At 40.5% G+C, this 12322-nt stretch overlaps 1 protein-coding gene across 1 annotated transcript in view; it reads right to left on the reverse strand.

Annotated features, from left to right (window-relative positions):
• RAPGEF5 (Rap guanine nucleotide exchange factor 5) overlaps positions 1-12322 on the reverse strand; it is a 164580-nt gene that overhangs the window by 105788 nt on the left and 46470 nt on the right. The window contains exon 7 of the mRNA XM_065628690.1: positions 8948-8996. Coding sequence (XP_065484762.1) covers positions 8948-8996 — 49 coding nt within the window. The remainder of the gene's footprint in view (positions 1-8947; positions 8997-12322) is intronic.

The following is a 12322-nucleotide window of genomic DNA, read 5'->3' on the forward strand; positions in this document are numbered from 1 at the left end:
AGCTTTCTCATTCCTTCCCACTATTTCTGCATATATATATGCAAATTATTGTACAGATTTCCCTTCACTGAGTACACTACATATCTCTGAAACAGTTGGCAGGCCCCTGGGGGGGTGTTGCCCAGACAGCTGTGCAATCAGCTGAGTAAATCAGCTAATTAAAGAAACAAAGAAAATGCAAAAATTATTAAAGAGAGACTCCCGCTTACAGCATTGTTCAGCAGCTTTGTAACTAATACAGCACAGCAAGCATGGGATGGAATAAAGGTGCTTGTAAATTGGGGAATTGGCTATTGCACAAGTGACGATAATGCCATTTTATCTCAAACACGAATCTGGGATCCATGATATTTATGCTTTGTAGTTTAAATCAATTTCACATAAATTACTCCATCATTTTATTTCATTTTAAAATGACAAAAGCATGAAATGTAGTGCTGGTTTCATAACTGATTTCTGTATGTAAAAAATGGTCATTAACTTCTTCTTGACCTTAGGTGTAGAATTAATATTGAATTTGCACAGAGGGTACTCATTATGCTGGTCTAGTTTCCACCCAGAAAAATAAGTTCCCAAGGGTCCTAGTGCTACAAACCATTTCTCAGATCTCAAATAGGAAACAGGCCTCCCTAAAATGATGCAAAAACATTTCCTCTCATTGCAGAGTTTATCAAAAGGAACAGATAACAGCAAGGGTAGGAATCTGCCATCTAAACTGAGCAAAGCCAGTGTGGTAAGAAAGGAGGCTGACAGATGTAGATTTGGTCTTGCTGATCCACACACCATTAAGACGCTGTTCCCTTCCACTGCTTCTGAATGGCCACAGAAAGGACAAATTTCTGTTTAAACGAGACTCAGGCCTGTCTGTGTTATATAGCCATTGTAAATTAAAGAATGAGCATACCAAGTAAAGCCACTGGTATTTCCCAATTCAGTCAGATTACAGCCAGGAGCCTTTGCTGCTGTTCTTTTCACATTATTGTACAACTGGTTTTGTTAGGAAGTTCTGTTTATTTTATTTATCAGAACTGAAGCCTTTCATCTGGGTTTGAAGGCCCATATTTCATGCAAGGTGGTGGTGCATTAGGAGAACATAATTTGTAAAACACCTCTGGCTAAACAAGGGAGGCATTTTTTTAATAGATAATCAGCTACTGTTGATTCATGTGGCCAGGGGAAGTTTGGTTTTCAGCAGCTGGTACTTTGTGACACATACAAAGGAAAAGCCACATTTTTACACACACTGTGAACATATGAACTCATTTTTTACCAAGGAGAAAAGAAGAAGGTGGAAAAGGAGTTGCAAACACTGCAGGAACAGACAAAAGCAATGTTCTTTGTAGCAACAGCAGCTCAAGGAAAACCATTCGATGGCTGAATGCAGAAAGATTTAACTTTTACCCAGTGCATTAATTCTTGAGTGCATGATATTAAAAAAAAAAAAAAAAATCAAGTAGCAGTGAATGTATCTATAGCAGTACTGCCTGAAATGAGATGTTGGAAGGGTAGAGAAGAACAGCCCATTACATGAGCAGCAGGCACGGGGAGAATGTTTGCTGGGAACTGATCAAACAAGGAGGTACTACGGGCAGTCGCTGAGTGGGCTGGTGCAAAGCGAAACACCGCTGTCTTTTCTCTGGAAACATCCTCCGGGCACGGCCAGGAAAGAAGCAGGAAACAAAGAGGACTCTGAACAAATAAAGTCTGTGAACTCTCTGTAAATGCCTCTCCCAAAGCACTGGAAACAAAACATTCACCTGGGAATTGGTTTTTTGCACAGTTACCGTCTTTCTGACTTTACAATGCAATCCCTTTTTGCATATGTGCAAAACATCTGTCACCTACACAGCTATTCTGCATTGCTCTTTTCTTATATGTGAGTGCCTTAGAGATCGCACAGAAAGAACTATGCCCAAAGTTCTGAAACAACTGCAAAAACCAGACCATAAGCTGCCAAAATCTCTCTCACCATAATTCCCAGCAGGGAGCTCTTTGGAGCTCTTTTCCTTCTTTTCCCATGGCTCCGAGTTCATTCTGCTTTACATTAGCTGTTGAATACACAAAGGCCAGTGAGCGTAAGTGTGTAGTCCATACACTGATGCTGCCCAGGGCACTTCCCACCCTCAGCATTGCCCAGGGTGGGCACAAAGCAGGTGGCCACAGATTCAGCCACAGCACAGAGGCACATAGCGTTCCTGACCCACCGATGCAATGAGCACCATTCCCCGGGGCTAGAAGGGGTCTAATCTCATCCTTTTGCATTGCTGTTGGTTTCTCGGTATGCCTGATCTCAGGATCAGATAGAAGAATCCCATGGGATGCAACAAGACATTGATCTCTAGGGGGATCCCTAAGGGATTCCCTTCAATAAGGCATAAAATGTTCAAAAAGGATCGCTTAAAGAGGCCAATGTGATTACCTCCCTTACTTCAAGAGAAATCCTCAGAGCACAGTGTAACTTCTTAAATATTCCTAGCTATGTTTTCAGGCGCAACTTTTATTTTGAACCACAGAGGGGCTGGGCAGAGGAAAAGTAAAGATAAAGTTACCAAGACCTACCAGAAATAGCCTTTATTTTGAGTGGCCATTTCTCCACAATGAATGCCATTATTAACACTCGCAGAAGAACTCTTATTTCACACATTTTGCTAAGTTCAGCCCTTCCTTTGAAGAAGTGGATGGTTGGAGGAATTGAAAGTTGTAAAGAAATAAGCTCTTACTTAAGTAAATAAACTCACTGAAAAGAGACATAAGGGAACACAGAAAACCAGTAAAATCCTACAGATATTAACTTTTTCCCACCTTCCTAACTCTCTCAGTTTTTCTGCAAGGGAAAATGCACACCTCCCTGGCACATGACTGCCATTTTATTCTGTAAACAGGAGCAAGTTCTTTCATCTCTCTTTATGCCCTTTTTTCAGTGGGCATAAAATAAGTGATAATAAGCTGTGCACGTTTTACTCCAGAGATATTGTATATCTGCTTGTTTACAAAACCTGTACATTCAAGGGTGCTTAATATGTTTGAGATTTAAACACAATACTGAACTGCTCCATTCTTGAATGACCTTTGGTCATGTATTTGTAACCTCATTTTTCAAATATGTGTACAAATCTGATCCAAATTCGTAATGATTTCCATGTCTATATAACAAGTCTGTTCTACAACTATTAACATAACATAGGACATTCATATAGTACTAAATGACAAAGTTTTTATTAATTATTGTACACTAAAGTTACCAAGAAGTCTCACAAGGATCTGTGCTACTTGGGAAAAAGAGTGAAATGGTAAAGATGCAGCTTACGGAGTTAACGAAGCTGATAAAAGGGCTTAATGCTGCCAAAAGGGTCTTACTGGGCTCCTTCCCACATCCCTCCACCTCCCCACCCTGATGATAAGAACCTGCCACCCTCACTTTGTGCCAACTCCAGCACATGCTGCTGCAATATTACATACTGCTCTGGCTGCCCCCTCTGAAAAATAATGTAATAGAAGATGTGGCAAAGATGATCAGATTTAATGGAATAGATTTGGTATGAGGAATGACTAGCCTGGAAATGAGACAGCTCACAGGGGCATGACAGAGACACACAAAATCCTGAATAGCACAAAGATGAAATGGGAAATTGGGGAATAATCCATTCCGTCACCAAACAGCGATATCAAACAGAGTGAGGGTCATGAGGAATGTGTTTAAAACAAACAAGAAAAAATATGCTCTCATATACCACACAAAAGAATTATGGGATTCATTGCCACAAGAGATGATGAAGGTCAGATTTATAAACAGGCTCAAAAAGCAACCTAAGAAATTAATGGAAAAAAAGCCCACCAAGGGCTACAAAATACAACCATGTGGGTACAGCAAAATCCATCTAGCATGGACTGGTAGATGCTGAGTATGCACATCAGAAGGACTGTTTGTACTTGCTCTGTTTCGCTACTCTAAGCATCCCCTACTCATTACTCACAGTAGGATCGGAGCTGGATGGACTTTTAACCTGACCCAGCCTGGCTGTTCTCATGTTTTTAACCGGGCTGACATTGCCTGGAGTGCGTTAGAGCCGAGTCACGCCATCAGCTCTGACAGCAGCACTGTAGAGGTGGCGTGGCAGCTGCGAGAAGGAATAGCTGCTCGCAGCTTGCTTTTCATTCACGTTGGCAAAGCTCAAGCCCCAGTGACTGCTTCATATGAAATCATCTGCCCTAAAATAAAAACACTAAGCAAATCACATAGGCAGTAAGTCCTGAGGGAAGCAATACAAAAGAAAAGGGTGACGGTTATTCATAGGTATATGTCAGAATAGGGGAGAGGTAATCCAGAAGATCTCACATATAAAGTGAATACATTGCAAAATTCGTATTATTACAAATAAAATGTAAATGACCCATTTTTAAAACATATCAATGGAGCTTGTCAATTTAAGAATGGCAAGACTAAAGAGTATCTAACATATTGCGGAAACTTGTATATTGTTCTTAAGAGGGAGCAAAGATAGACACAAATGTTAGGGCTTTTGTGGCTGCCCTGCCCTTCACAGTGGGAGGGAGAAGGACCCACAGCCCTGCGGCTGCTCCCACAACACCTGGGGAGAAGCTGCTGTCACCCTCTTCCTACCTCATCCATACTCTGTCAGCCGTCATCTTAATTAGCCCCTGTATTCAGAAACACAAGGACGAGAGCCACACTCTTGACAATGGTGCTTTACAAGAATAAAATTACAGAATTTCCTTTAGATGTAAAGTTAAAGGAATTTGCTGTGTGATGTCATGGGGTACAGCTAGGTTCATGCAGGTAAGTACAAGGATCTTGTTTGTGGATGGGATTAACACCAGCTCCTAGCATCTACCTGACAGATTTTGATCTGTTCAGATGTAACCGTGCAGCTACGCCACCGGCTAAAGCCTCCAGCCTTAGGCTATTTGCTGCTTTTTATCTTTGTTTTAGTTACCATCCCTAACACATAAGAAACATGTCATGAGCCATCACAAGCAATTGAGATAAATGCCAAGCCTTGTAAACCTTCAGACAAGAGGCTGCATTTCTGTTATGTTTCAGCACATTTGTATAAGCCATCAGAAACCGGCAAGGTAGAAATAAACGCAACAATTCTAATGCCAAGTGTCTATAATGAAAAACAAAGTTAACTTCTGCTCCAGTTACTTGCTTACCCAAGATCTTTTACCAAATCAAGGAAGACAGCATTTAATCTATTTATTTCTAAGGTAAAGCAAGAACAATATCAATGCATTTTTATAAGCCACAGAGAAGTGCACAAGCTCATTTTGCCCACTTAGGTCAACTTTATGAGACCTTTATTCTAATGAAATATAAATGTACTTTCTAGTCAACAGTATTACTGAGGTCCATTAAAACTGCAGGATTATAGACATCAATTTTACCCTTTTTTAAAGTTTTTTTTGCAAGAAGCTAAAAACGCTGAGCTCCCTCTGTGTGAGGGCTCTCAAGTACCTCTCTGTTGGCTTATACCTTGCTATTGGAGTGGGGTATGTGCAGTACACATCTGAAATATGGAAATGGGGCCCTTTTCCACAGCATAGAACTTTTTCATTTTTCAGGTTCTGCATTTTTCCTTCAGCCATCTGTCAGTTTTATGTGTTACTCCTATTTTTCCACCCCACAATAAAAACAGAAGAATAATTCCTAGAGAAAGACATTCTGCCCCACACCCTACTGACTTTTATTTTCTGGTAGCCAACATTCAGATCAAGTCAGATCCTGTACTAGCAAGAATTTGATACTCTGCCCTACCCCACAGCAGGCTCAGGTCTCTACCTTGGTTTTCAAAGGATTTTGTCAGTAGATACAGTGTCTGAATCTCTGAAATAGCCATTCTGGCCCAAGAACTGAAAGAGTTGTAATTATTACTTCTCATATACATACACGAGGTAGCAAATGCCATTTTCATTTAAACGAAAATAAACTGTTTCACCTTGGTAACCAAAGGCGATGTTCCCCCACTCGAAGCACAGCAGACCTTCCTAGCTGGACCCTCTTCACCTCTTGCAGAGGGAGCTGTGGTGTTTGTGTGCTTGTGTAGCACTTTTCATGCAATGTAACCCAGTGATTACAACAACAGTCCTAGACAAGTAATAGGCTTTAATCAGCCAGTTTTTCTAGTATAATTAAATCACTGAAGTGCCTCTCTAAGGACTGAGGTATATCCAGAAATTAAAGTAATTCAGGAACAAATTACACAGTCCTTGCATGAAGCAAAAATACTCTTTTGTTTGCTCTTACTGGTAGCACTAACCAGCTATCTAGAGGAAATATTTTGAAACACTGTGATTTAAAAACCACCAAACCATCAAAAACAGTACAGGAACTTCTGCATAACAGCTTTGGGTTCTGGGCTACCTATCTCTAGGAAAGCTTTCAGTTAATGAACCAATGACCCACTGCAGGCAGGTTCTAGCCACTAAGTTCGGACCGTGCCCATCACCTGTGCTCCCCAATCTCGAGTCCCAGGGTGGATGAGCCAGGCAACACATCATTCACACCAGCCTGGAAGCCAACCAGGGCAGCTGGCCCAATAGCCATGTTCCACTCTTTTCATGCCAAAATAAACTCTTTGCCTGATATCTTTGTTGGTTGATTTCCTGGAATTATATGGAGACTTGGACAGGGCTAGAAGAACAATATCTTCGAAAGATACTGTGCCTTTTAGCTCCAGAAGTACTTTCTCTGAAACGTGCTTCACTTCACCAGGCACAGCATACCATAGCTTGATTGCAAACAGTAACTGCTACGCTGCGAATTTAACCACCAGCGATAAAATAAAAAAGCATAATCGACCACCCCAATTTACTCTGCTCCTACTGTAGTAAAGGCATTAACTTAAATTAGACCTTACAGTTCTGCTTGATTGTGTAGCCATTTTTTTACAGTCATCCAAGATGAGGCACAAAGACATGCAAATTTCAACAACAAGCATGCACTAGTTAAACTGACTAAAGAGGTATCTTTTGTTCAGAACTAAACTGATATTGTAAGTGTTTAAATTCATGTGCTAGGAAAGGCTGGTCAGGACTTCAAAGCTCTATAGGGAGCTTTGTTTATTTAAGGCTGTGATTTTTAACTAAAATATTTCTACCTGCTCAATGTTCCAGTTACACCAGTATAAAGGAGACTCCAAGAGCTGTCCTCCTTTCCCATTTTCATCTCCCACAGCTCATTCCTCATCCTACCCCCATCCCATTTGCTACTGACACAACCGTTTACATAGCCATCTCCTGAATGGAAATGAGAGGCTGATTCAAGTAAAAATCAACTCTTTTGGGGAATGGATTTTTTATTTGTTACCAGTAGCAGTAGTAATATTTACCGACACAACTGCTGAGAAGGAAGGAAAGAGATTTCTTGGAAGTGTATAAGCACTAAGTAAAAAGGTACATGGCACCATACTCCTAGCCCATTTTACAGCAAAAAAAAGGACTACCTTGAGCCCTTCCTTCGAATAACCTGCTCAGAACCAGGGCAGAAACATTTCCATGTTAATCCATTAGAATTCAGGTGGGACTGAGGTGAGAGCAGGTAAGGGCAAGTAGCTGAGGGGTAGTAACATCATAAACTACTATAGCAGTTTCAGAAGGAAAGCTATGGCACAGAAGGAATTTAGGTTTGAATTCACACTTAGATTTGTGTTTACCTTCTGCACATGTACATTTGCAGAGGACTGTGAATATACCCTATAAGTACTTCTATTTCCAGGCAAACATGCATCAAATTGTGTCTAGAATGTTTTTGTAATACTTATATTTTCACAAGGAAATATTTGCAGATGTGCCAGCCACATCTTCTTGTGCCTTCAGTTTAAGATATCCTGTTATGTGTAGTGTGTGTGTTGTGTGTAATAACTTTCGTGCTGAACTTTTAAGCCACAGATAGACAGACAAAGATATTATTATTACACAATATTATTAACAGGTCAGAAAATAACTCAAAAAGTGCAAGATTTGTGATCTCAGTTTCTAGAAAAATCACTGAAGATTGCAAGAGATGCTCAGTGAAAATAGTCTCCAAGACCTCAATGGCTTTGGGAACACACCAATAATCTAAGTCAGCTCCACCTCTGTTTTACTCTAGAAATACATTCGACTCTCACTTCGCTGTAGACAGTGTGGCCTCGCTGTAGATTAACTGCGCTATATATGAGGACACCAGAGGGTTAACCTTGTCTAGAGTCAGGTCTGATCAAGTAGGTTTTGTTAGATCCTGTGCAGTGCCCAGAAAACAAAACCCTCTTGCTTCCGCTGCAGCTCAGCAATGCAGCTACCTTCCCAAAGTGGCTGCGCTACCAAACCCTGACAGAGCCGAGATGACCACATATTTCAGTGTCTTTGCACCATTATCACCAGATTTTCAATTGTCCATTCGTCTTTCCCTTTCTCCTGCCCTGATAATATAGACTTGCCTCTACAGTCATCTGGATGTATAGACGAGTCTTTATGAAAGAACATCCTCATGCATGAAGTTGGTCTTTTGCTTTAGCATAAAGAAATACACCTGACTGGGCAGGTAAAACACAGCCAAGACGGCATGAGATGCCAGGCCATAAAAGAAAACACAGGTAAATTATTAACTTGTTTTGTCTTAAATGTAAGTCAGCCAAATACAAGTTTATTTTCTAAAGTGCAAGCCCAGTGAAAACAGTGACATTGGCCAGAAAGAAACTCAAGTTCACATTCAACTGTAACATTTCGATTTTATCAGCTAGGTCATTAGATGTGACGAGCTAGGGCAAGTGAAGCTTGACAGTAATTGCATTGTGCTATACACACAGATTCTCCAACAAGAGAGGAATGAGGTCCGCTATCTTTGCTTCCCAATGTTAATAAGACAGCAATGACAATTCAAATACTTCAATAAATGACAAAAAGGAACAACATTACAAAACCCCCTTTAAAGTCCAGCCCGACTCACCTGACTTCCTTGCTTTCAAGGCAATGACAGCAGCCAGTTCTCTCTGTACCTAAAATATCAGAAAAGTATGGCTATAGTTATTGACACAGTCAAATAAAACAGACTGCAACACTGGTAAAATACAGGCTGTTGGTCATTTGGAGCAGTTAACTGCATGTGGAATTATGCAGATACTTGGTTTTGAAACTATAGTCACTTTTCCTATTTCCTTTCAACTGGAAATTCTGTGACTTTTTTTTAATGTAAATACTGTACATTCCTTAGAGAGTGGGCAATTCGGTAGCCTGACCTGTAATTTATTTGCACAGCATCTCTCTTCCACAAGCACACACTTAAAGCTTCTTCCTTTCCTTGTTAAATGTTTGGCTTGCCTCTGCTGAGCACACTAATGCTGGATTTATTGTGTGACTCTAGGATAAGCGAGCTCTCCATGCTGAGGTTCACATATATAACTGACATACGCTTTTTGGAGCCATCTGGAGGAAACAACCTCTCCTAATAGCATGGCTGAGCATTTCAGGACCAAACTTTAGCTTGAGATGAACATGCAGAAATAACAGCTGTCTGATTTCCAGATATACAGGCTCTCTCACTAGCCTGTGATGAAACACCCCTGCCATGCTAGCCAGCTCCCTTGCCCAGCTTCTTGTCTCTGCATTTTCTGCATTCTTTATATTTTCCCTATAATCTCTACACTACCAGCTACAATCCCTTTAGCCAGCTCAATCCAACATTCACTTCCCTCCATAGGTCTGTTCCTTTTTCTATCAGTAAAATTCTGTATTATGCATTATTTTTATGTTTCATACTTCCTTACTGCCATTGTCTGTCCCATTGCAGCCACTTCAAGTGCTCTGCACCTGACCTACAGCACCCCAGACACTCTCTCCTGCACACGCCTCAGTTCTTCCCTTCCTCTGCCCCATCCATGCTCTCAGACTCTTCTGTACACCTCCCAGCTTTTTTCAGTTTCCCTCATTTTCCCAAGGCAGTCTGTCTGGAGTACCAAAACAAAACAAAAAAAAAAAATGGGACATTCCAACCATTTTTCTAGGGATTGTCTTACCTCTCTTTACAAAGTCTCCTGCAATGCCTATGAGCCACCTTGTCTACTAGGCCTTCGCAAAGCTCAAGGCTATTCTGCAGTGGGAGTTTTGACATCCCATTTCTGATAGCATATGAAATTTCAAACACCATTCTCAAGACACGTGGTATGATCAGAATAACGCACTAAGCCCATGAAGGATCCCTGAAGTAAGACAATCCCTAACAACTGCCAACATCCCACTCTCACAACTCTGAAGAAAAGTTTGAAAATGCAAAACAAGAATATTTAATGTTCTTTTGGACTGAGCAGAAAGACAGACTGCAATGGTTGCTAGGAGAAGACGAAATTTCCCAGGACATCTCAGTACAACGGTAACTCCAACATCCGCTGATCGGATACTAAGCAACCACCCAGAAGTAAGCTCTACATGTGGCAAAGGCAGTCATACATCTGTCCTTGCATCCTTCCTTCCCGTGTGGCAAAGGACCAGGGAGCTTTTTTTGCTGCCCTTGCAAGGTACAAGGATATTTTCTGCTCCTTGACGCTGCTCTACTGAGAGGGAAAAAGTTTTCTGCCACTCCAAGCAGGAAAATATGAAGGCAGTGCCACAGTTTTCTTAAATGTCATCCTGTTTCCAGCACAATTGTGCAATCTGGCAGTATTACCTTCCCTTCCTTCCTTCCTGTACACTCATTCCCATGTCTGGAGAACTGTTAATCATGGTTAATGTAAGCATAAACTGCAAGTACGATGGGAAAGAACAGTTGTTCTGTGGAAAAACAACTTGTGTAGTTGCTCGCTTGCAGCAATTAATATACATTTGTAATAATACACACAAGCTATACACAAGAGTGGGATTTTCAATAAAAGCCCAAGTTGTTTCTGAATAACAGAATCACAGCTTCTCGTGGCCAAACTGCTCAGACCCTCTCCCTTCATTAAGCTCAGCAGGAGGTACCAATATCGATGCCCCAAACCTGGTCCATTCTCACAGGTTATTGACAGTAAGACAGAGTGCTCTGATGTATCATCTTTATCTTTTAGCATTTAATAGATACATTATCTCAAGATTAGTCTTAGGAGACACTACCATCTGCAATGGTTGTAAACACACCAATTAACCCAATTAAACAATTGAAAAATGCAAATATATCTGTGAGTGTAAAGAAAAACCCATTTTCTCAGAAGAAAAAGCAGCATTGTGGAATCCTGCGGTTATATCTGCAGTATTACTCATAAGGCGACAGTATTACTTATAAGGTAGCACTTTTCAAGCTTGAAAGACAGTGCTAACATCACAGGCAATAAAAAGGCAATTTTTCTGTATTTTGTCTATGTTATGCAAAATATCTCATTGTTTGCTGTGTGCCAGGAAAGCAGCGGGCATATTACTTAATCTGAGCAAAGCCCTTCAGTTAAAACAGGAGAAAAAAGTTCCTCTGGTCTTAATATTAAGCAAATGTTCCTTCATCAAAGGGTTTCATCCTGATGGTCTGAGCTTCCTCTCATAGGACTCACTCAAATCACAAAGAACTGGTACTACTGAGCATCCTTCTGGATTTGCCTGGTGTTCCTAGATTTCATAATCTATATTCTTTTGTCTATTTTAGCATAAATGCAGCTGACATCTCTGCTGGACATGCAGTTCCTATGCATCATTACATCGATCAAAATCCATGTACAACATTCATTCCTCACTGTATATATGCTACGCATTATCATACTTCTTCCTAGCAGGATTTCAGTTACTGCTGGTTTGACAAAATTGATAGTTGCACATCACATTTAAGATAATAGTCTGCACTAAAAGTAAAATACACATTCAAACAAGAGCTATGTCTGCCATAATAAATTGAGATATTAAATACAAAAAATTGGTTTATATGTATAGCTTGTCACTACAAAGCTACCACTATCTAAATACTATCCCATTTTGAGTAGCATTGCAGATGTCAAAACTGATTCAGTTTAAAGGCCAGATTACCACATATTATTTACAGATATATTATGAAAGTCTGAAAGAGAACATTTTGAGTGTGTTGTTGGCATGTTACCACATCCTACTCAGTCTTCTTTCTTGCAATATGAAAGAGCAAGAGTGCGCACACAGTGGCCCCCATGTATACTTCTGCTGGATTAAATACAAATGGCATATTTATATGGTAAATCGTCTCATCTTCAAAGGACGGGGTAGAGATTTTTCAAAAGCACATGACAACTACTGTTCTTTTATCCATGAATTGAGTAATTTTATTATAGAAGGCATAGTTGTGCATCTGGTAGGCCACCTCTACTTTCCCTCCCCTCCCTTTTTTTGCGGCCTATGG

Source organism: Caloenas nicobarica, chromosome 2, assembly GCF_036013445.1.
Source record: "Caloenas nicobarica isolate bCalNic1 chromosome 2, bCalNic1.hap1, whole genome shotgun sequence".
Classification (NCBI taxonomy): domain Eukaryota; kingdom Metazoa; phylum Chordata; class Aves; order Columbiformes; family Columbidae; genus Caloenas; species Caloenas nicobarica.